Here is a 26,251-nt window from a genome sequence, read left to right on the forward strand (position 1 = left end):
TCTAGCCTAACGTCATTTGCACCAATCAAATACACTTGGCCAAAGTATTCTGGAGTGAATTAAGAGAAAACAAGTAGGAATGAGTAAAGCATCTACACTGCAATTTATGTCTAGTCACAGAACAAAACTCAGCTCACGATCTGAGCTGTTCTGAAGAAGTACTTATGGGTTTAATCTTGCAATTGAGACAGCCAACAGTAACTGCCAAAAACAATTGATAAAGTCATCACACAAGTTTGATGCTGTAAGCAATGGGCTGTGAGTTACAAGCTTTTAATATAAATTTATATTTCATTTCAATGGCTAGCTCTGCCAATAATTATCAGAAATAGATTATATTCCACAAAATATCCAACTACTTGGTATTTCTGCCACTCCACTGCCACCACTGTAGCACAGTTTTCTACTCTTTTTCCCTGTTAGGATACCTCTGAGGTACATGTTTTCCTGCTGTTCTCACAATATAGAATTGAAGCCCCAAACGCATTCCCTTTGTCCTTTTCTGTAAGACCAGGTGACAGGGGTCTGAGAAGTAGAATTTGGCTTTTCAGACAGAAACCAAGAGATTGCCAGAAGCACAACTTTATGACTGCAGCTATTGCAAGAAAGATGTGCCAGCTGAAGCTTCAAGAGCAGATGCACAAGCTGCTAAAAGCCAGAAACATGTCTCTTCCATGACATTTGAAAAAGAAACTAAATTCCAGTTAGTACTCTCAGCACAAGACAATGGGAACCCAAGGCCTCTGGAGAGCACAGCTGGACTGACATTACTAGGACATTTACAAGACGATCTGTGAAAATTTTTCTTTGATGTATTCATTATTAGTGTAACAATAAGCCAATAGTTTTACACAGTAGTTGAAAGTTACAGAATAAGGATTGAAAAAACGCAAAAGTCAGTCCCTACTACCAGAAAATTCAAAGAAATAATTGCTATCAAGTGTACCAAGCCCTAGTTAATACGACTGAAATCATGAGGGAAAGGAGTAGATTAAAAGAGAGGAACAGAAAGAAAAGAAAAAGAAGGGGTTGGGGTGGGGTAGATGAAAGAACGTCATGCTGCATATGCTTAGGCTCCACTTCAATTGTGGCCAAGGATTTTTGGTCCTGAGATGTGTAAAACGTAATTCCTGGCAGACTACCTTCTACTTACTCTAAGAACAAAAGCCCAGATAATCGAATCACAGAGGCAAGCCAGTAAGAGGCAAAACCATGCACATTCACAGAGACAAGTAAATGGCTAAAGTAAATGCACTCTCCCTCCTCCCCCCAACCAAAAGACAAACTCTAAGGAGAACATAACCTCAGGAACCAGTGCAGTGCTGAATTCTGAATCAGAGCAGACACCGTGTGAGCAGCTCAGATGCTCAGATGTCTGGCAGGAGAGACCAATATTAAAACCACCTGCCTCATTGTCTGCATTTTTGCTGCTGTATCTGACCAGGACTTCGGAAATTAACATTCACAATATTCACATGAACATGAGATTAGACAGAAGAACAGTTGCTAATAATTAATATCAGAGTTTTTTTAGAAGGGAAGAATCAGCTTCTATGTCTAGCTGTTAGCAACAATGACAGGAAAAGGCTTCCAGACGACTACAAGCTGCTGATTCAGAAGTTTGCCTTAGAAGGAAGAAAACTCTCAGGCGTGGTTAGAGTCTGCAGCTGGAGAAAACACAAGTTCAGTCTGAGCTTCAAGTACGCATAAAATGAACTATCATCAGGAATCTGGCAGAATTACTTCGGACTAGGGCTCCCCACTCATTCCACTGTAACTCTTCTCATTTTCTCTCTCCCCAAGGAAATTACAGCAGTTGATATAAATAAATGGGAGATCTAATCTGCTGCAGCTTTAGTCTTGTAACAGTAGCATTAGCATTGCATTTTGCAGAGTACTACCATTCTGGGGAATTTATTTTTATTCTTACCACTGCCAGTTTGAAAGCTTTCGAAATCCCACAAACTCTATTTCCTCAGGTGCTACTAGAGTATTTCAATAAAACTGTATCTAAATCAAATCTTATTTTACAGTTTCCAACATGCACATTTCCTGCTTCCATAAAATTTCCTCTTACTTATGACCTATATCAGCGACATTTTAAAGCTTTTGACCCTGGATGAGAGACCAGCAGACATGGATCACTTTTCCAAAATTATCAGCAAGTCTTTTGAATGGCCCTACTAACGTAGGGAAGAAGGGAAAGAATGTAGGAGAATTTGCCTTAAAAGCACAAACCAAAAAGCACCATCATCATATAAATAGATGAATGAGGTCATGAGTAATGGTACAGAGATGATAAACATTTGATAAGTGATTGCTGCTAAGTTACTAACAGGAAAATGCTTGTTAGACTCAAATTCCATGCTGCTGCTTACAGCTTTACTAACCAGTCAGCTCTGACAGAGACTAAACTTCTTAAATCTCAGTTCCCACGCACTTGAACATGTCTGTCCTTTCCTCAGAGGGGCCAATGAAACCCGGGGCAGAAAAGATCAGAGAAGTCAGAATTTTCCTCAGGCTTTTAGCAAGCTGTCCCTTAGCTTCTTAAAGTAATGCAAAATCCACACACTGGGGAAGCAGCATAGAGGCATCCAAATCTGAAACAGTTCTGCTGGTGCTTTGCACAGCTCCTTTAACAGGCAGGAGGTACAGTTCCTCCATGTATTGCCTGTAATATAATATAACTCATGGGCGGGGTGTAGGCTTTTGCTTTTTTTCTCTGTGACAACAGATAATCTGTATAGGTGACAAGCTGCTAGGCTGAAGTCTTAACTCCTCTTGAGCATACGAGAAGAGCTGCCTTGCACACCTCCTTGGTGGGACATGCACTGAGGAAACCACGTTTCTACATGAAGCATCACTGAAGTCTGAAACACATTGATTTTCGCTTGTTTGTCAAAAAGAGATCGAAATTCATAGCAATCAGAACTTCGGAGGATTCAATTTACACAAAAAACATTAAAAATGTATTTTTTCAAGGAGGAAAGGTTTCCTAAGGAAACAGGGCTTATGCTCTTTTGATCCTTGTGGCATCTCTCTGTCTCCAAGAACTTTTTCCAAATTAAAAAAAAAAAAAAAAAAAGAGGCCAATTTCAAATTTGATAGAGGACCTGAGGGTTCCAGAATTATGGACTGCTTAGAAATACTCTTTTACAAACAGGCAGCCACACAGAGGAGAGTGCGAGACCCTGTAAGTAGCCACTGAGTACAAAGCAGTACCAAAATTACATCACCCTACTAAACATCAGGAAACCCAAATGCTAATTCATCCTTGAACCCAACAAAATCCCAATGATATCACCACAACCTGCTTCTCATGGAACTATTTCAAAGGGGCTAAGGCGGCAAGCTATAAATAAATACAAGCAAAAAGTAAGAGAGGTTCACCTCATATACACATATGTATTTGTATGTGTGCTTGTTTATGCATCTATATATGTATCACAACCATGAACACAGGTCTTACTGTATTACATAGTTTGAATGACAAATTTTGACAGAACACACTCAGAGGTTTTTTTATACCTCCTTCTGGACCTTTTGTGATGCCAGGACTGCACTGCACATCTTCCTGATAAATGAGGGGCCCAAGAAAGCTGGTTGCTATTCAAGGATCACCTCCTCCAAACTCAGCAGCGATGTGTCCCAGCAAAGAGAAGTCAGGCAAAAATGCCACGAGGCCTGCATGGATGACAAGGAGCTGCTCGACAAACTCATACACAAAAAAGCAGCCTACAGAGGGTGGAAGCAAGGACAGGTAGCCTGGGAGGAATCCAGAGAAACTGTCCAAGCAGCCACAGATCAGGTTAGGAAAGCTAAAGCCCCAATAGAATTTAATCTGTCCAGGGACATCAAGGGCAACAAGAAAATCTTTTCTAGGTATGTCTGTGATAAAAGGAAGACCTGGGAAAATGTGGGCCATCTCTGGAAGGAAATGGGAGAGCTGGTTACCCAGGATATGGAGAAGGCTGAGCTACTACTACAAAACCAAGGCAGTGGTTTTGCCTTGGTCTTCACTGGCATGTGCTCCAGACATACTGCCCAAGCCACAGAAGGCAAAGGCAGGGACTTGGGTGTGTTGGTGGACAAGAAGCTCAACATGTCCTGTCAACGTGCGCTTGCAGCTGTATCCCTGGGCTGCATCAAAAGAAGCGTGACCAGCAGGTCGAGGGAGGTGATTCTTTCCCTCTACTCGGTTCTTGTGAGACCCCACCTGCAGCACTGCGTTCAGCTCTGGGGCTCCCAACATAGGAAGGACACGGACCTGTTGCTGCAAGTCCAGAGGAGGGCCACAAAGATGATCAGAGGGCTGGAGCACCTCTCCTATGAAGACAGGCTGAGAGAGTTGGGGTTGTTCAGTCTGGGGAAGAGAAGGCTCTGAGGAGACCCCATAGCAGCCTTCCAGTACCTAAAGAGGGCATACAAGAAAGCTGGAGAGGGACTTTTTACAAGGGTACGTAGCGGTAGGACAAGAGGGAATGGCTATAAGCCAAAGAAGGGCAGATTTAGATTAAATATTAGAAAGAAATTTTTCACTGTGAGGGTGGTGAGGCACTGGAACTGATTGCCCAGAGAAGCTGTGGATACCCCATCCCTGGAAGTGTTCAAGGCCAGGCTGGAAGGAGCTTTGAGCAACCTGGTCTAGTGGAGGGCGTACCTGCCCATGGCAGGGGGATTGGAACTAGATGATCTTTAAGGTCCCTTCCAACCCAAACCATTCTATGATGAGACCTCCCCTGCTATCTTCTCCATTTTTAAGAAATTATTGATACTTAATTTACCATTTGGTCAGAATTTATTGTTAGCCTGCATTTCCTGCAGGTAGAAAACCCACAGATTTGTTTTCAGATCATCTTTCTATTGTTACAGTACCCACTGACCAGAAGGGAAACCAGGTAAGGCCACATCAATGAAGGAGGAAAAGTCTTTTTCCTATTCAAAAAGCAACAAGAAGCAAACGAACAAGGAATCAGCAAGATAATACAGCTTGTTTCAGATTGGAAATACCAGTGGTATAAAAGAAAAAACCTAGGATCTCCCACAGAGCAGAGCACTCCTTTCCTTTCCTTTCCTTAAACAACTGTCAATTGGTCGAGTATTTCTCTCTGCAATTCCTGATCTTTCTGTCAGGCTGTTACATTTATGTTGATGAATCTAGGCTTTTAGTATAGGGTTCCCACTGAGTACACCTTGGAAAGCTGCTCTAATGATCATCTGCTGACCTTCTCCCTAGCTATGTTCCCACCTACACCCCTTGTGCCAACATCAGTGCTCATGACACAGACACATTAGCTAGAACAGTAAAATCCCATACAAACTGCAATCAGTCATTCAATGTATTTCTTCTCATTTATGTATTTCAACCAGCTTCTGCAGGGGTCAGGTGGGTGCCAGCACAACCCAAGTAAAGAACAGGACCTCCCCTCTCAATGGCATACTGCCTTGTTTGTACCTCAGACTGCAATCCCAGTCGGAGTGGCGGCTGCTTCTTTTAGAAGCTCTCACTGTTACCATCTAAGTTCCTCTCCCCAAGGCAGTTACCAGGATGTAGGGTCCAAAAGAGGTAAAGAACAGTCACCTGGGCAGGCTACAAACCTCTTGAGGCTGTCCCTCAATGAGAAAACCTAAAGAAGAGACATAACTGAGGAAGCTATTTCTGAAATGTGTTTTGGAAAACTTGCAGTTAAGAAAATTTACCTACAAGAACAGATACCTATACGTTCTTTTATCTTCTGCTTTGTAATAAGCTCTGGGGCACAAATCATACCTTTTGTACAATGTTTTAATAAATTTAAAGAGTAATCTACCACTAGGGCTAACAGTGTTGTGGTGTTAAGAAAACAAAAAATTGTTTTGAGAACAGCTGTCTTTTTTCATACTAGCCAGGGAAGCAGCTTGCAACCTGTACTGTTTGAGACTGTTTTTCAGGAAGGTTGAAACTGGCACAAAAAAGAGTTTAGAAGTTTTCCATCTCGGCCCGAAAATCAAGCAGATACGTCCAAAGGCTTTTTACAACAGAAACTTTGCTCCTTGGTAAGAAGCATGCCTGTCTCATGAACTGGAAAAAGAAAATCTGTGACACAGCAGACTGGAGGAACACAAGTTGCTTCTAGGACATAAAATTCAAAGCCAAAAATTTGTATTCCCACTCCCTAAATCCCTAATCTTACAAGCAGCCAACTCTGTGTGCGGCAGTTTTAAATGCTTACAGAAGCATCATCGGGAACAATCCATCAACATTTTTACAGCTGCCTCTTTGCCATGCAGAAAGGCCGTAACACTAATTTTATTCATGAACAAAAGCAACTTAGAAACCCTGATTGAGGATTTCTATGGCAGGGAAAATATTCTTATTACATTCCAAAGAAAGCAACAATTTATCTGAGCATATGAAGGGGACTCCCCTGTACATGGCTGAAGCTGCATGTACCCCAATTGCACTCTTTTGTTTTCTTCAGTCATCTGTTACTTTACTTTTTCAAATACACATTAAATCAAATATTCTATTAGTCAAAATGGTTTGGAATTCATGGTCGCTTTTTCAGCATCTAGACAAAGCCTAGTTTTAACAGTTCAACAAGAAACACTGTCAGTGCATCGCCCATCGCATGTCATGTTTAGCAGTGCATTCCTGCTCACTCTCCCTTCCCTCTCCCATCGTTGCACGAGGGATCCTACCAAACTGCAGATCTCCGGTGGTGCACTATGAGGAACACAAAACCTGCAAACCTCAAAGTCTCCTGAATTAGGGTTTCACTCCACCAGAATTTAGCTTCAGTGTGGGTCACTTTGGACTGATGCATTACTGTCCAGAGGTCTAAAAACATCCCCCCCCAACGGCTTACAGAAATGAAGAAGAGAAAGGAGACAGGAAACAGGGCTGGCAGGATGCCCCAGGGAATCGGGAAAGAAGAGATCAGAGTAAAAAGGTTGACGAAAACTCCCAACTCCTTCTGTCAAGACCTTGACTCTAAGAGACACTTTCAGTATGATCCTCCCACATCAATTACAAAAGTAACAGGGAAGATATGAATAAATAATTTCATAGCCAGATAAATTACTCATGTATGTATTTTATATATATGCAATGTTATGCATATAGCTGGGATTTAAAACTGCCATTTAGATAAAGCTAAAAAACCCCAACAAAACAACAAACAACCTCATCAAGCAATTCTTGGAAGAAGCCAATTTAAGACAGAGTAAGACATTGATTTTCTTTTTATCCAAACACAGCAACATATTTGGACACTGGGTGCTTCTCCTATATTAAGAAATACTGACTGCAATAAGCTACTATTCATTAAAAAGTCTTCTGTGCACAGGAAACTCACAATATGTTCTTTAGAAAAATAATTCCCTTTCTTCTTTTTCATTTTTAAAGCTAGACATTGAGAAATACTATGTCCTGAGATAAATGGCTTTTAAGTTAGATGACACAAAGAACACAGAAGAAAAGTTCTATTTCTTTACAAAGGCAATGCACAACCATATAAGACCCCTGGCACCTATACAGCTAATCCTCTTCTTGGAAGGGTTACATTCATGCAATAATTCTGTCCTAAAAACCAGGTTGTCCCTAACCAGGGCTATTAGGCACACAGACTTCAACATAATGAAGGCTGTAACTTTATAGGGAGTTGGAGCAGTCTGCAGTACCATGAGCGGTGCATTCCTGAAACTCTCCTATACCAGCGTAATGTCAACAGAAAAGGCTGAGTGGTGATGTAATGTCTGAGGGCATGCCAGAGTCAAGACACTTTTTGTTTGATTCACAGGGTACAAGTTATTTCTCTCCACCCCCACCTTTTTTAAAGCAGGCAATAAGCAGTTATTTTACAGCTACAAGCATTATAGAGCCTCACATTATCTGCACAGTGAAAAAAAGGAATGAGCTGATAGCATTCATCATTGTGACACAGACAACAATTCCTGAGCAAGAAAAGCTTTTGATCTATTTTAGTTTGGAGGGGGGGTTGTGTTTGGTTGTGTGTTTTGTGGTCTTTTTTTGCTGCTGCCCATCACCATGGCCTCTGAGGCTCCTACACTTAAAAAAGCATTTGGGTACATGAAGCCCTTCAATACTTCCTGTATCCTCAGATCCAAGAAGATACTTTCCACACCAGTCTAGCAACTAAAACCCTGAGTATATGAACAACATTTCCCAAATTCTAATGCTGACAAGAAGAATGAAAACTCCCCCAGTACCCTGACACAACTCCAGATTCTCACACATTCTATGATTTGTATGTACACAAACACTTGCGTGCACTAGGGTAAAGTCAGTGGGAGTTAGGTGCATAAAAAAACTGCCTTTAAAATTCTGGGCCTGGATGCCCATACCAGAAGGATGGATAAATTATGCACTTACATAAATCTCTATAGCCAACAGAGGGAGTGGGCAGCTGAGCATCATGCTTGATCCATCTAGCCTACCCTACTCTTCCTCCCTTCCACAGCTGTATGACTCAAGCAAGCTCCCAGATAACACAAATGGCATACGATTTTAAATGCATTTATCTAGCAACATCAGAGCTCCCCTAGAAAGAAAAGAAAAATTGGTGTCATGCAAATGAGGTCATTACACTCATGACATGGACAAAAACAGCATTCTGAGAGGAGCAAGAAGGCAATTATAAATGGGTGCAAGTAAAACATTGCCTCTCAAGCTCTGGTAGTTGTAAGAAACAAGAAAAGTCTGACTGTGGCATTTCTAGGAAAAATGCTTGCATATACTGCTGGCTGATTTTCAAATCAGATTCACAAGGACTAGGGCAATAATGCTTTTGGAGGAAAACAACAGTGTGCAAAGACACAGAAAGAAACAAAGTTGTTCATCTTCCAAGATCCCCTCACCTAGCTCATGCTACAACTCACACACCCATAAAAATACCTGCAACAACTCAAAACCATCATAGCAATTCAGAACGTGCTCTTTTAAACTTGAAAAAAAATATCATTGGGGTTAACAGCTGAATCCTTCTGAGTTTCGTTCCTTAAAGCATTAATGGTATTTCATTCTTTGTTAAGCGGTTTCAATGTACTTGCATCGGAGATGCTCCAAAAAAACGAGCTGGTACACAGATCACTGCACACCTGCTGGTAGCAGGTTCCCCTCTGGTATGACAAGTCAGGAGTTCTGGACACAAGTCCTGTTGAGTACCTGTCACAATCTGTGGAGTCTAAAAAGGCAATACTGAGAAAAGATTAGTATTGAGAGCCTAACTGCTGTCAACAAACAAATCAATCACTGTTCCCCTACTAGTAGCCTGTTTTATATGTGCAAAGAAATTGTATTAATTTAACACACACACCTTGTCAAAGTAAGACTAACACATCTGATTATCATGGAAATTTAAGTATTTAATTTCTTAAAATATAAGGTGATCTCTAAAGGAACTCATAAGTTGTGTGCTTGCAGCTCAGACTGCCATACTACAATCCAACAGCTCCATATGGGACTGTGTTATTTACCTAGATTTTCACCACTGTGTAACAGCCAACTTCCAAAGGCAAGTACTGAGATACTAACAGCTGTGGGTTTTAAACCCTGGTGGTCATGATTTACAGGAAAACTTCCTGCAAGTAAACCATTTTCCATGTACAAACTTCATAGAAAGATTAGCAAAGACTAGTTGTGTGAGGAGCTGGCTCCCACAGCACTGAAAAGGCCTCTCTCCATCTCTCACCTACCCTCTGATCCCTTCCTTATATTGCATTCAAACACTGGCCTAGAGCTCTCTGAGTGTCAGTATAAGTCATTAACCCAGAAAAAAAAGTAAATGCTTCTGCCAGGTTAGGAAGCTGATCATAAAAGGTCTTGCATCACATCTGCTGGATAAGAAAGGCCTCCCCCTTTCAGCAGTTCATCTTTTTCCCAGTGCAACCGCATTCTAAGCGCTGATGAGTTAAGGATATCCCTTTCTTGCTAGGATTAAAATATAAAATGGAAATGCAACTTTATCAGATTAACTACCTGTGAAGACAACATAATTTGTGAACACAGGGAAGTCACATTTTAAAATTACCAGGCTCTGTATGAAGTATTAAAACCTAACTATTTAAGACAGGTTAAAAGAGAAAAAAAAAAAAGATTGAGTTATCAGTACAATAAAGATGAAAACAAAATTCAAAGCCAGAGAAAATCAGAGGTGCAATGAGAGATAATTTCTGAAGAAGTCTTCCTACCACAAGGGCCGCTCATAATTTGAGCACAACTTTCTTATCCTTAGATCCCTTCAAACGAGCCTTAGCCCACACAAAGTTTTGATCCTACAAGGAAATAAAAGCAAGAAATTCTATGAAGCTGACTTTGTATGGATCCCGAATGAAAGACGTTCTTTATTAAGACAAGGGAAGCAATATTAAATGGGAGAGGGGGTTGGAACCAGATTAAATTGGAAACAGATTTACTACTTTTTTTGGTGGATTCTGATTTGCTGAGGGGAGTCTTGTATACATTATTTCATACTCACAAAACTCACCAAAAAGCAAACCCATACTAGTTGTATAGAACATGTTCTATGCAGAACATATAGAACTAGTTGCATGAACATTACATACTTTTTCATTCATCTTGTGTATCTTAACAGTAGGTTCCAACTCTAACCTTTTCTAGTTAGACCTGGAATTGGATTCTCCCTAAGGGCTATCCATAGCATTGACAATCTTAGTCAGCTGAATTTGAGCGTTACTGAGCAGTTTCAGACCTATACAGTTGGACTACACGTTGGCATTTTCTGTGACTTCATTATCTTTTTTCCTTCCAGTTGGAGGATGGGTATAAGCAGGTATCTAAATGTTAAAATCCACACCTCTAATATTCCACATTAAACTTCATCTGATTTCTAACTGGTCAGTAGCATTATGTCCTGCAACTTATCTGAACAGAAAGTCCATTAAGCCAAAAGAATATCAAGTTTTTTAAAAATGCAGGCTTCTGAAGTGCTGCATCAACCTGATACAGAACAGCCAAATTATTCCCATTAAAATAACACCACATCTATAAGAAAATGGCCTAGAAACAACAGACATTAAGGCTTTTTCAAGATCTTCAGTAACAGATGAGAAGCTAAACTCTGTGTCAGAGTGTACACAGTCCACTCTGACTTCCAGAGGAGAAAAAGCGTCATCTTTAAGCTGACTAAATAATAGACCACAAATCACCAGCAGTTTTCTTCTTAAACAATACATGTGTTTGGCCATTTCTTATAGTAAACCACTATTTTTTTCAGGATGGTTTAATTATTGCATTTTTATATTCCTCCTGCCAAAAACTATGTAAAACTCAGAAACACTGCTCAAGTTCAGTGATGTAAATGTATTTCCTACTTGCAATCTGAAAGAAGCTCAACTCTGCCTCCTGCAGCAGCAGCAGTAGAATTAATTACCAAATTCTGACCACAGGAATTTTCTTGACGACAGCAAAGAAATTTTCAGATCTTAGTTCTATACTATCATGGCTTTCAAATACATTTTTTTGTCCTTAAACATTATTAGTGCTTATTAAACACAGCTGTGCAAAGACAACATCCAGCTCTAGAATCATGGACAGAGTCCTGCCTCGGTGCAGTAACAAACTATTCCTAACCACCTGCCATCACAACTTACAGCACACTGAACTATAAAGACCTATACTCTAATCCAGTAGTATAGTATTAAAGGAGAAACATTATAATTTGAAGTAAGAATCAACCACTCCGTAAATCCACAATATTTAAGTTTTGTGTGATTGCCTCTACTGTAACATCAGGAGCAATACTGAAATGCAAGGAATATGCCTCCTTATAATATCTAGATAATACTGTCTACTCATGGTTCTCAAATCATATTAATGGGGCCTAAAAAGCCTCTGCAAATATTTTTCTTGTGAATATTATATTCCAAGTATTAGAACACATCAAATAAGAGGTAAAATTTATCACGTGCTTTGCAATGTTTTTCTTCTTTCAGAGCCTTGCAAAACAGCTCTGAGGTAAGCCTACATGCGTCCTGCGTCCTGTTTTAGCTCCTGAATCAGAAAAAAAAATATATATCCTTATTACAGAGGTGTTTTCAAACATTCATGGAAACTGGAGACATGGGACAGCCGTTGCTTGCTTATTACCTGATCACGATCACCTGCAAAACAGCAGCTCTTCATAGTACATGAGTTGAAGTACCCTTGGTTGTCAAACTGGAAGACAGGCAGTCGGCAGTGGATGTCGTAGAGGACAGGGGGAAGGCGCCGACGCAGTGCCAGCAGCTGGGTTCCATTGCTGTTGAACCGGACACTCATGGCACTCTGAAGGGAGAGGTTTCCACCATAGCGGAGCAGTGAACTGGGAAAAGAGAAGAAACAAGTGAGTTGGGTCACGCATATGAACTGAACTACTTAAAGACAGAACTCTAACTTTACTGAGTCATTTCAAACAAACGAGCCCACTAACCTATAATCCTATGTAGTTTCTGCCTCAAAGCATCAATTCCTGAGCAAACTTGATCCAAAATCTGAATGACAAACTACCAAAACACTAAGACTATAAAGTCTTCAGTACAGGAAAGTTAAAGACTGTGAGTAAATTTGTTAATAACAAATACATTTCCTGCACAGCAGCAAAGTCTCACAGAGTAGCCTTAGCCTTAAAAAGGCTATTCTTGTAGTTCTGCCATATCTGCATTTGAGATTGACCCTACCAGTAGTCAGCTCTTTTTGTTCAGCTGCTGCCTGAATCCAAGTAGCCCAACCTTTTTTTTTTTTTTTTTCCTTTCTTTCCTGCTCTGGCATGGGATGGCATTTTCTCTGATTGTAGATACTCTGACCATTATCTCACTTCTGCTTCTATTTACATTTCTACAAGGCATCAGAGGATGTTTGAACTCTACAATCAGTTCCAGTTGTCTTAAAAGGCCATTTTACTAACAAGTCATTGCAAGAAACGCTAAAATAAGTCACTTGGCTAACCTCAGACTTGCTTCATCCAAAAATATTGCCAAGTAGGAAAGGCAATTATGCTACCACATGACACTATTACCTAAAACTCTCACATGGTTGAATTAGCTGGTTTCTTTGTCCCATATAAGGCTGTATGATCAGAGCTGGAGTATCTGCATCAGTTCATATTGACATTCATAAGACAAAACCAAAGGGTCTCAAGTTTCCAGGCTCTCTCTAAAACAGTAACAGAATATGGAATTTGCTCCATCCAGGAACCTGAAGATCATCAAAGCATACCGGAAATTCAACTTGCATTGTATGGGCTTTCTGGTTTTTTCGAAGATTTAATTCAATCCCTGTACTTGAAATGACTGCGTGCATGAAACGGGAGACAAAGAAGGAAAACATTTTATCCCTTTTCTGTTCAGTGATCACCAAAACCTCCTTAAGCAGTACCAGAGCTCAACCTTTTGTTAACAGGTTTTGAGCAAGCCCCATCAAATCTTGTTAAGAGCTGTTTCTGTGTGCTTTCTGGACCAGAAAAGGCATGCCAGCACAGAATTTGCAGATTCTAGAAGGAAGTTTCTTCACAGATTTTAATGCATTACACTGCCTGATGTAGCCCTCTGTCCCAACGTTTGTGAAAAATGAGTCACTCCACATGGATGGGAAGCCACATTCCATGCAGGTTGAAACATGCATCATTGCATGAGATACTGTAAAGTTAAAAAAACCTACTGTTCCTAAGCCAGAGTTTAAAAAAAAAAAAAAAAAAAAAAAGGCAAAATAGAAGAGTCCATACAATGAATGCACTAGAAATACACTGCTCTCACACACATGCATTTTGTGAACTGAACAGTTAAAGCCAGGGTGCCACAAAGGAATCAGAAGTTACACTTCCAAAGTAACTAGTAAGAGCTTCTAGCTGGGCACCAAAACTTCGGAATGCCTGTATCAGCAGAAAGAGTACTGCTAACATGTGAGTTCTCCTCCTCCTAAGCAAAGCCACTGAGCTTCTTAATAGTATTTATGGTTTCTAATGAAAATAAAAGAAAATGTAATACTAGAAACTACCCTTAGAGACAAGGATTTATGATACTCCTCACCACCTCTAGTTTCTGTTCAAGATCAATGAAGTACTTAGCCATCTCAAAATACTCAGGCAGGCACAAAAATAACCCAAACAAACCCCCCAAAACCCCCAAAATACACAACTTCCCCCCCCTCTTCTCCCCACCCAATAGGTCTGTGTAAGCCAAGAATTTTTTCTATGGAAGTTTCCACTTCATTAAAAAAAACAAAAACAAAACTACAGCAAAACACCACCACTCTGCCCCCCCCCAATCACACAAATTAATAAAAAAACAAAACCCAACCAAAACCTCAACCCAAAAATCAGGCAGAAGTAATAAACTCAGAATTTTTTGGCTAAGAAAGGTCAATTTTTCTATAAAAATACACACAAGTTCTCCACCATGGATAAGAACACCATAACATACATGTACCAGCCAGGCATAACATTAAGGTGCAGCCACTGGTGCACCAAAACTAAGCCCCTCTCCTCATTACCAGTTCTTCTCCTCAATCTAAACCACAACCCAGAATTCTCTCCTGTCTACAAGCAAGTGAGCCTACCAGATGCCCCATCCTTTCAAATCTTCAGGCAAAGTTTCCATGGTTACTGTTATTATGCCCTGCCTGAAATATTTTGAGATTATATTTTATAGTAATAGTAGTGTAACATCAAACTAGCTTCCATTCTGCTTACAGATGTTTTCATTAAGCTACGGCAGTCAAAGCTATCAAAGAAAACACCTTTTGGAGTTGAATTCCATACTGTGCTTCAATGATTTTAGTGTAACAAAGCCCTATAAAAGAATACTTCAGAAATTAAATGAGTAAAAAAGGCTACAACTTCAGAAAATATGATCATATACACACATAAGATGACTAGAATTAAGGAACTGCATAGTTAAGACCCCTAAAAAGATCCACAGCTTTGCCTACCTCATACCCTCGCTCCACACAATTCAGCCACATGTGTAGTGGAAATACAGTCTGTGCTGCAGTTCCTTGGACATTTGGCTCAAAAGAGAAAGAAAAAGACCAAACAAAACCAACCAAACAAACCCCCCAAACCTCACATTAATAAAAAAGGCAGTGGGCTAAGTCTGGCTGATAGAGAAAGAAATGCTAAAATAGCTATTTGCCATGCGTATATAAGGGGAAAGCAGTTTTTAAGCATGTTCAGTGTCCAAATTATTATTTCCACTTCCCCAGTTGTACCATGGTGCTGCTCTGTACCTTCAGGCAGTGCTACTTCTGGATTTTTTCACACAGGATTATGTGGGGCAGTGTAGACATGCTCGAATATGTTGCTCATGTTAGAACTGCCACTTCTGCCTGCTCCTTATTGCATGCTCCAGCAAAGGAATGCCAGAGGCAACACCTTCTTGCAGTTACTAAAAAGTTTACTGATGCATCAGCCTAAAGCAATACTCTCTTCTTGAAGACACAGACCATGACAGCTAGCGAGAAATCTGAAGACAATCCCAAAAGGGCACCTCTGAATAAGATGGTTGCCCCTTCTGCCCGAGGCATTATCTTTATGAAACCAGACTCAGACTACTCTGGGATTTAGTCTGCTTCCAAATTTGGCTTGTCCAGTCAGCTGTGGAATGCTGATGTTGCCTACCAGCTCGGGAAGCAATATAGAGAGACACACATGCCTTTCTGAGTAGTTGGTGGGTTTTGGTTGTTGTTGTTTTGTTATTAAAAAAAAAAGTCATCTTGTATGATTAAGAGAAATATTTAGTCCACAGACGGAACTTTACAATCCAAACACACATGCTGGTGCTGGAGGGAGGCTGAGGAGGGAGAGAATGGACAGTTATGTGCAATATGGTCATTTCCGCAGTTGAATACGCTGCGCACAGGCAGCACTCAAGTGTTAACTAAATACCAGCTCAGCCAAACAATGGAAGGCTTTCAATCCAAGAGTAGCACGGCTAATGTAAATAAATCCATTTCTACTGGCAGCTAGTGGGGTGAGGGAAGAAGTAGTCTCACTGCACTCAATCTGCAGAAGTCGTCTATACCTGAAACAAGCATTTTCCTCTCCTCCTTTCTCCCCTTTTCTAAACAAAGAAGTTGTTTCATTCTTTTTTAAAAAAGTCAACTGCTGTAGTGGTAACATAAGCTTAACACAGGCTATTCAAAAAGTTAGCTTGGCAACAGACAGTGGCCATTAAAACTGAGAGAAGATCAGTGTCTCGGTGGAAATAAAATAAAAGCAGCATGCATGACAGCATTAAATAGAACCGTTAAAAACCCCATTGAATAGCTTCTCTTGATAAACTACGAATCTGACAATGAACTGCAGTACAGACACTGTCCTTGGGAAATGAGTGTCATTTAAGAGGGAGAAGGAAGGAAGGAAGGAAGGGAGAAAGTGTTGATATCATAAACAGCAGTGTGTGAAACTAACTTAATGAAAGAATGACCTTAAAAGGAAAAAATGAATTGAATGCTCGTAACTAATACACACCATTACATACAACTGTGTTTGTCAGCATTTCTGTAACCACAAAATTGAGGAACTTCTAACTGTGCAAAAAAAACTGGAATGAAACTTGGCAAACAGAATCTTGGCCTGGAAAACTCCAGAAAGGCTTGGGTTTTTATTTGGAAGAAAGTTATTCTGTGTGTGTAAAACCAATGGAAAGAGCCAAATTAACCAATAACAGAAAAGCAAGCACAAGATCAATTAACATACATACTTAAAAAAAAGTAGATTACAACTTTCACAAAAATCTCAAGACAGTTTCTTTAAAAAGCAGGTAAGTCATGTCGAAGCGTATGGAGTTTCTCTGCATGTATTCAGAAGTGTTAACAACTGTGAAGGAAGTCCACCAGTGTCTTAAGATGAAAAAGGTACACAAGCTATACCCAGAATTTTATTATTTCTCAGTAACATGCTCATTTTTCTAAATTCTGTCATCACTATTTCAGATTATCTCACTACCTTTACAAGAATCCTTAACAGGAAGTAAGGGGTATTTGCTTGGACTTTAAAGAATAACCAAGTAAAACAAAGGCTGTGTATTGTCAGCAAAACTAAACACCTTTGTTTTCCTTCAAAAACATACAACTAAAATCAACTGCATCCACCACAACTGGAAAAGTAGGGAATTCAGGGTGAAGATTCTGAGTGTTCAAGGATGTGTCATTCCTCCTGCTCTTTTCTGTTAGGTTCAGTAACATGTAAGTTAGGGGCTTGCTTTTTATACTACCATAAATAAACTTTCATGTGCGGCAATCTCTGAGGTGAACAGAAGCTTCACTTTTTCCTCCAAACATGGAGGGCAATAATTGACTAGGGTTTTTTAGTAAGAGAGATTGTTATCCGATAACTGACTTCAGAATCTGGAGCCTTCAGAGTGTCAAACATGACCAGATTTATGTACCCAGAGCAGCCAGACCTCAAAATGGCAAAAGCTTGCATGTTTTGGTCCTTATGATCTAATTGAATCACTGTATGCTAATATTGCTTCACCAGAGATCCCAGGCAGTTCTCCAGAAAGCATTGTTCTCCTTTTTTCTGCCTTCATTCACAGGAATAAAACTACAGAATTTCAGTATTTTGAGGAAGATGACAAAATCAGAGACATAAAGTATATTAAACTCTTCCCCTCATCTGTATTACTTGTATCTTTTTAGGACTTAAGGCTTACCTCTGTCATTATAGCGATTAAACAGTAGCAAATGACAACAAATGACAAAGAAAAACCCTATTTGTTTGAATGTTTCACATCCTCTTCCAGCTGTATCCAAAGTTTGTTTTGGTCTTATTACAGACCTGTTCCCAAACATTCTCCCTGTCATAGGCTTGCCCTCACTACAGAACTGCAAGTCAGCAGGCACAAGATTGTCCTATTCTCCTCTCTGCTTGAATCATCTAGGTGTTACTGTAATGTAAGTAATAAATGAGATCTAACAGACAGTAAAATAGTTTTGCAGGAAAAGCACACACATACCCACCCCCCATTTAACAAGATTAAAAAAAGAAGAGCAAGTAGAGAATACAAAGTAAAGAGCAACTGTTTAACAACCACAAGCAAGCTAGCTAAACCACTTGATCATTTTCCTCCTTCTCTAATCTCTACATTCCACAGTCAGAGTCCATTATTCAGCTTGTTTAGAAATAGTACCTTGTAGGATGGAGTACAGACTGTGAGAGAGAACACTGCTCAGCTAAATCCAGCAAAACACAAAGGAGTATGTTCCATCAGATAACCGGACAGAGAAGATTCAAATACAGTCAGACATGGCATGGGAAGATGACCTTTAGGCCAAATGAAGGAACAGGAGCTGTTCCCAAAATGAAGCACACACCAAAGTCAGTATAACACAAAGAACACAGACAGCAGAGAATGTCACCTCAGAAAAATAAGCTGAGTGTAAAGGTTGGTAATTCCTTCTTAAGAGTAAATCCATTTTCACACCTTAGTGTCTATGCAAAATCAGTCACATACCAATACTGCAGACTTACAACACATTTCTTATGTACATTTCTGTGCTGCAATTCTTGTATTGCATTAAGAAAGCTGAGTAACATCAGCCACACATCTGTTCTTTCATCCAATAATATACATGCACTCACTCCCCTTCTCTTCCCTAGCAAAGCTGCATGAATTTTTAATTTAGCAAAGCTAAAAGAGCTGAAATTAAAGAAAAGTACAGCAACACGAAAGTAGGCCTTTCTTCTGACAGGAAAAGTGGGAGATCCAAAATGCTCCTGCAGAAGCACAGTCCTGCCTCAAATCAGTAAAGTTTTTGCCTTTAATAGGTACAAGATGAATAAAAATTATCACATAAAGCTAACTGAATGCAACCGCACACACAACTTTGGCCTCACCAAGCTGGTTCCACCAGTTTCCCATGGACTGACATTTCAAAGACTAATTCTCTTGTCTTACAATATGGTTGAACTAACATTTCATATGTTCTCCCAGTAAATGCACTAAGAGGATCTCTCCCTTGTACTCAGTCACCAATAATTATTTTGTAAATTTTATTTTCTTTTTTAAAACCAAAAATGGTATCTCTTAACTCCTTATTTTAATTCCCTCCTCACTGAAATGAAGCATAAAGGTGATTAGGGCAAGGCTTATATATATGATCACAGACCTATCTCCTTAAGAAAGCATGCTACAAAAGCCCATGAAATCAGAGCTTCTTTTGAACAACAAATTACTATCTTATACTTTTTAAATTTGCACTGTAAGGACAATACTTTGCACTTCAAATTCTTGCTTTAGAAAGACCAGTGTGTTAGAGAATTTCAAAGCTTATAAAAAAACTTAAACATCATGAGGCTACTGAAGTAGGCAGTATTCCCATTCCTTGATACAGGAAAAAATAAGGGCAAGAGAGGTCAATCAACAGACCTATACAACACTGTGAAACAAAACCAGGTTTCCTGACTTCTTGTTTACTGCATAAAGCTACTTATATTCTTGAAAAGTATAAACATGAATACCACCACTGCTTCTGGGAGCAAGCAACATCCCACAGAGAAAAGGGACAGTACCTAGCTTAAAGTGCCGGACCAGAACCAAAGCAGGGCTAGTGTGGGAATGCTAGTAGGTATGCATTGCAGCACAAATTAGTAGGCTGCAACAAAGCTTTTACCATGGGTCAGATTCTACCATCCAGGCTGTTTCTCCTTCCTCCAGAAGACAGACCACACTACTCCCACTCCTCCACCACCCAACCACCTCTCCCACCCTCCTCAGTGCTATTTAAGCACTTAGCAGGAACGAGCTACAGCAGCACATCGTCCATGTCAATCAACCCACTGCCTTCGAGGCAAGGCCACAGCTGCATGTTATCAATGCTAATCAACCCACTGCCTTCATTCCTCTACAGGTATGGAAGTCTAATCTTCAAATCAGAAAAAACCCATGCATACCATCTGCAATGGACAGTGTGATTTTAACAAATGAAGGTTTGAGAAAACTACTAAATCAAGACAGGAAACACTTAACAGATGAAACACCATAGCCCTGTCTGAGAACAACAAAGAATTAAAAGCTGAACTACTAACAATACACATTTTTATTATACAATTTGAACCTCAATGCTCCAAAACTCAGTTGTGTATCTGATCAACAGATCTGGGGATGCTAGAAGAAAGTAAAAATCTTCCATTGTGTCATTGAAAAAACCTTCATATATTCAGTTTGTACATCAGTGGACTAACCTGAATACACCCCACTACAGGAAGGATACCAGCCTAAACATAGAAAAAGCTAAGCTAAACCGTCTGTCCCAAGAGGGGCTGACAAGGCCAGACATAAAGTAGGACTGCAAATGAGAGATGGAATATGTAAATCTGAAACAGAAGCTAAGTGAGTTAATTCCGCAACAAGGACAAGACATAAAAGGTGGGAAAAACAGACTACAGCACCTTTTTCACATACTTAAATATTAGGCAGTATCTGGCAGACTTGCACACTTACTTAAGTATTTCTAGACTACCTATTAGTTGGTGCTCACACCAGCAACAGAAAAGATTATTTGCTTTATAGTAAAAAATATCTAGCAATAAATTCACTGATTTACATCTTTTGCAACTTTAGTGCAGCACTTCTGTCTTTAAAAGGGAAAAAGAAAACGAAGAAAAAAGCATCAACTGGCTGCAAGTAGCAACCACAAAAAAGTAGTCCATACGCAGAGAAGTGCACTCAGCAGAAATACCATTTAAGCCATAAGCATGACTAAAGCCTTAATCATTGTCACCATCTCTCTTTGCCCGAAGTCAAAAAGGCTTATTTGCAACTACTCCCTCTTTTCTTCAGTGGCCCCCTATTAGAAAGGCAGAGGAGACTACCTTAGATGTTTCTAAAAATAAAGTAGTAATTTGATTTTGATAAACCTGTGGCTAAGTTCAGAGATCTATTTATGGTTACGATGAGGAAAACAAAGCCAAAAACCACCCCAAAAAATACCATTCCCCCAGATGCCACTACCACTCAAAAGTTCCTTCAACATATCCCAAAGATTTCCAGAAAAGAATAATTCAAACCCTATGAACTTATGCAACAATCAGCTCACTTTCCATGACATTAAAAGGGACTTTTAAGAAATAATGGAAAACAAATAGAGGAAAAAAATATCCAAGTTTAGGTTCTGTGTTATTTGAGGCACATATGCCAAAACAGATGAGGACGGTACATGTGTGGGATGAGTTGTATTTCCTGAACTGTGAAAGAAGAGAGTTACTTGAACTATTTGAGGTGGTGTGCTTGATCCATACTGGTGAGTGCCTAAATAGCACTTAAAATTCGTTATACTGTAACCTAGCTAAATTAATTACTTTAAGCAGTATAAAGTTAGCCAAGACTCACAGTACATGGTTCAGCTGGGAAGGGAAAGAAATGAAAAAGTAGTTGCCAAGATCCACACATTTTTCCTGCATTCATTAATACAGTGCTCTGCTTAGAGTAGGACTGACAAAGGTCTCTGAACAGAAGCATGCAGCACACTTCTATTGCACTGAAGTAATTTAAACAGACAGTTGCCAATTCAGTGATGTAGAGGACTCCTTCATCTGCGGGGGCTTTGACAATCCCAAAGTACATGCATTAGAAGCGATTAGAATCACAAGCTTTTTTCCTTTATGTGCAGGGTCAAAATGCAAAACAAAGAAAAACCTTAAATCTCCACATACTATTCCTGCCATTCCACTCCTGTAGCCATCATGTAATATCTTATTAAAAACCTGTAAGGAAAAAAAAACATTACAACCAAAGATGCCACTTTGAGAAAATTCCCAATCCACCAGTCCTAGCCTCTAAAGAGGCTCAAGAACCTCGCTGAGCTCATTGTCAAAAACAAACCCTTGTGGTTACTTTCCTGGATTAATATCTCCTGCAACACAGTCAACAATACTGGATCCCCTCATGCGCACTTCCAGAAGCTCAGTATTTCAGCCAACACACCAGATGTTGTGGTAACACAGTTAAAACTAGCAACAGCTACCTTTCAGAGTGAGCTCAGGAAGGTAAACTAGAAAGTATAAAACTCAGCATGTGCATCACCATTTCACAGAAAATAAATGCTGTCTCTGTTCTTCTGGTATGGCCTTTAAGGATCAAGCCTTTAAGGCTTGAAGGTATGAGCCTGGAAACTAAAACTGGCAGCTGTTGGAGATCTGAATCTATGGACTTGGACTCAGTTACAATCCTGGTTTTATGACCTTAGAATACCTTCCACCTCACCACACAGTTTTCTAAAGTCCTCTCTATGCAACAGGCTATAAATATCACCTGTGGTACAGACAGAGCTGCAAATACTCATCTCTCTTTCCTTTGCACTCCCACCCATTAACAAAAACCCCAACAAAATAAACCATGCCTCTATTCACAGTTAATACTAGCCCTCTTTTGCAAAGATGGTCTATTACACAAGCACCCAACCAAACTCTGAAGAGCTGTTCTCAAACTGCCTGTAGTTCTGGCAGCTACCACTTCTATTTCAAAACTGACAAAGGACTAGTGAACCTCAAACCTAGCTTTTCCAACTACATGTCACATGCCAGTCTAACATAAACCACATAAACAACTACAAGACTCCTACTCCTTAGACTAGAGATACTCCACACCCCTCTGTAGAAAGAATTAGTGTAGTATATACAGTGTTTTCCTCTTGTCATCAGGCCACCACTGATCCAGAAATAAGAAGGTAATACTCATCAGGTCTTTAAAAGACTGTGAACAAGCAAATGAAACAAGTGAAACTATATATAAAGACAAAGCAATCAGGAGCCAAGAACTGTACAGAAGTACTAAGTAACTGTGATTTTTCAATAGATTTGGACCAGAAGTTATGCATCCAGTACATTGTTTTAATAGTTGGATTGTGTTTTCTTGCAGCACAACTAAGCTGAACACCTAGTAATTAGCACTCAGCAGAAAAAGCTCTGTTCATGACAAAGACTTGAGGGAACATACTGTCAGTTGGAGACCAGCAGCACAGTACAGCCACATCCTTCAAAGCTCTTCACATGTTGGCAAGATCAACATACCCTGACATTCATAGACATGCTAAGAGTTGTCCTCCCTCAAGAACCCCCTGAATCTAATTGGTCTATTACAGGGAAGAAATCTCCATCTCTATATTTTGCTCACTATTTAATAAGCTAATCAGTAGGTGAGTCAATAATATCTAACAACAGGTATTCTTCATCCACAGCTTGGGAGTTTGCTTCCTCTGAATTCTCAGTGCAGGAGGCAAATCTGACTTAGTCCATTAAGAGAGTCTTCTTGACTGGTGTTTTTTGAGACACAAATATTCATTTAATGTGAACTAAAGATGTTTGCTTAAAAGGACTCTGAGCTGCAGTTACTCCTCAGAGAAAGAAATCAAAGTTGAATTAATGTTCCTGTTTGGCTTTGTTAGTAAAGCATTGATGAAAAACACTGAAATTGACACTCCTTTAACTTGGGCTTATTATGACTTGTATGATCAAGTTAGCTTTTAAAATATGCTATAAAATTTACAGTCACCAAGGAATACCAAGTTTGCTCTGGTTGTCAAGGATTTTTTTTAACTCATCATTGGGCTTTTTGAGTACATTGACCAACTACGCAGACAGCACAGGCCTCCTGAACTTTCAGAAGAATATTAAAAAGGTCTGTTGCATGTAATCATTTCTACTTCACTCAGAGCTTGAATTCAATACTTAAGTTGTGGGGACTAAAGTGTTCCCAGCACTCAACACTCAAGACCAGTGTCCTGTTGTTGTACTGCATGAACATAAAAAGTGAAGTGTCAGGCAGAAACACTGCTTATAGTTTATTCCCATGGAACAGGCAGCTTTGGAAGGTAAAACACCCCCAACTTTGGTTATGTTTCACCTCTTCTACTTTGTAAAAAGCCACCAGGAATGCTTCCAAGGAACATGCCGATGAGACAAAAAAAGGGGAAGGTTAGTGTAGCAAAAGAAGCTGAAGCAAGTAAAACAGTAATGCCACAAACTGCTGAACATACCTAGTAGTTCACTGTTCCTCAAATAAGAAAGGTCTTGCTTCCTTTTTATCTCCTGTTCTCAGCCCTACAGGCCTCCCTCGCCTCCATCACCTGTGCTATTCACTGGGCCCTCCCTGAACGTAGTTCAACTTGCTAGGCTGTAAGCAAGCTACCAAGCTTTTCCAGGTTAGTTTTCCGACTTCGAGCATGATGAGTTGGCTTAAAAACCACAGGTCAACCACAGAATTAGTGCAATGAACATAGCAAGAATGAGGGCCTAGGAGCTTTTAAATAAGCCCTCCCAAGCTCACAAACATTCCTTGAGATACGTATTTCTGATACTGACCCACGACTTAGCATTTTAATCTTTGAGCTGGACACACAAATGGATCCCACTGTGTAAAAAGCACAGGCTCAACACTCCCATCACAAGCAGAAAACACTTCTCTGAATAGCCTTTCTGTAGTATGAAAACTAGTTTAAAAGTACGTGATGGTCATTAATAGAACAGGCCAGCAATCACTTCGATCTCAAAAACCTTTAGATTAGTTGATGTAAGTGGAGGGGAGCGGGAACACAGGAAAATAAATAATTAAGGGGATCATGATCATATTTTCTTAGGGGAAAAGCAGCCTTCTGATTTCAGTAAAACGCAGATGGGGCTGTGTAGAAAAGGGGAAGAAGGCAGAACATGAGTACCTAAAAGTAACTGGAGTCACATAGTCATCGCTTGAAATATATATGTAAACTGACTTACTGAGTTGCCCCCAGCAATTCTGTAACAACATATATTTGCAATACTTACTTTATTGTAAACAGTTTAAGATGCAGACTTGCCTTTTTTTGATTTTCTTAAAGGCACAGTTTCCAGACCCCATCTAGTGGTGCGAGTGCCTTACAACAGCCTCATTAATAAAGACCACATTTAAGCTTTTCAATGCACTGTTTTTTAAAAAAGAAACAATACAGGGTTGGTTTCAGTTTAACGTCCACCTGAAAGAATGTCAGTAGTCACACCTGCTAAAAACATAAAACAAGATTTCCAGAATTACTAGTTAACTTGTAATCCTGCTGGACTTAACATCAATTCTACTTTAACAGTCCTTCATACACTGTCTTTGAGGAACCAGCCCACCACATTCAGATCTAATTAGTATACTAGGAAAGAAGGGGGGAATATCAATTGCTGTACTGAATCTGAGACAGAATAAATATCAAGCTGTGAATGAACTTTGGGAAAAAGCAAAAAGAATTCGCCTCTATATCCTGACTCAGTCAGCAAGACTAATCACATTATGACTATCTGAAGTGAGCTAAACTTTTCACAATTCAGAGCTATGCAACTGTCTCTAAATTTCCCCATGTATGCCAGGAAATGCTGGCTTTTCAATTACGTTCTTCACTGTAGTAGCCAAGCATGAAGCACTCCCAGCTTCCCATCAGAAAGTTAACCAATTTCACAGTATATGAAAATTACTCATAACCAGGACTTTTTTTCCTAACCCTAAAAATACTTTCTTTTTAATTTGTAGATGTGTTTAGTGTTGCCTGACTAAAAGAAGTGGATAAAACAAACTCTTCTGGCTGGAGGCATGTAACAGTAAGCTACAAGATAAATCCTCCTACAACTCAACTGGAGAAGAGCCATGCATTCTGGAGAAAAATATTCGGGTGTAAAAATCCTCAAATTTTCCAGCTAAATAAATAGATTCAGGTCATTTGTTTCTGACAAGCAGTGGAATCTATATCTGAATTCTCCAATCTACAAGGATATCACTACTCCATTCAAAATTTTGAAAATTTAGAGCTATTAGTTTAAAACTGCACAATTAGCCGTACTCCACTGACTGCCATCCAAGTTTAGAAGTTAACAGCAAATCAACCCTTTTCTGACAGTGCATCATCAAGCTGAAAAAAAGTTAAATAAAAGCTATACCTCACCTGAGGAGCCTCTGCTGATTAAAACTGGAAATTCAGCATCAACCCTGATCCCCGTCAAATGAGTAAAGGCCAGCTGAACCCTGTGAATTTACCAAACCTCACCTATATCTGTAAAGAGTATTACTGCACTAGTGCTGCTGGCCTTAATATGTATTATGTGAAAGTACTGCTAGCTACAGTACTGCTATTGACCACAAACAGCTGGTCTTCAGAATTCCAAGCTTTTAATTTACTTTCTGGATTTCGCAGGGGAGCAGCAACAGGATCCTCCAGAACACTCTCCAGTTATGAAGCAAATCAAGAAGTAGTGGCTGCACCAGTTTAACTCTGCCTCCATCTAAGAACTGACAGAGAACA

At 39.7% G+C, this 26,251-nt stretch overlaps 1 protein-coding gene across 4 annotated transcripts in view; it reads right to left on the minus strand.

The window, feature by feature from the left end:
• DCAF5 (DDB1 and CUL4 associated factor 5) overlaps positions 1–26,251 on the minus strand; it is a 77,397-nt gene that overhangs the window by 25,356 nt on the left and 25,790 nt on the right. For all 4 annotated transcript variants that reach the window (XM_005230739.4, XM_055798021.1, XM_013305424.3 and 1 more), the window contains exon 6: positions 12,110–12,323. In XM_005230739.4, coding sequence (XP_005230796.2) covers positions 12,110–12,323 — 214 coding nt within the window. The remainder of the gene's footprint in view (positions 1–12,109; positions 12,324–26,251) is intronic.

This window comes from Falco peregrinus, chromosome 1 (assembly GCF_023634155.1).
Source record: "Falco peregrinus isolate bFalPer1 chromosome 1, bFalPer1.pri, whole genome shotgun sequence".
NCBI lineage: Eukaryota > Metazoa > Chordata > Aves > Falconiformes > Falconidae > Falco > Falco peregrinus.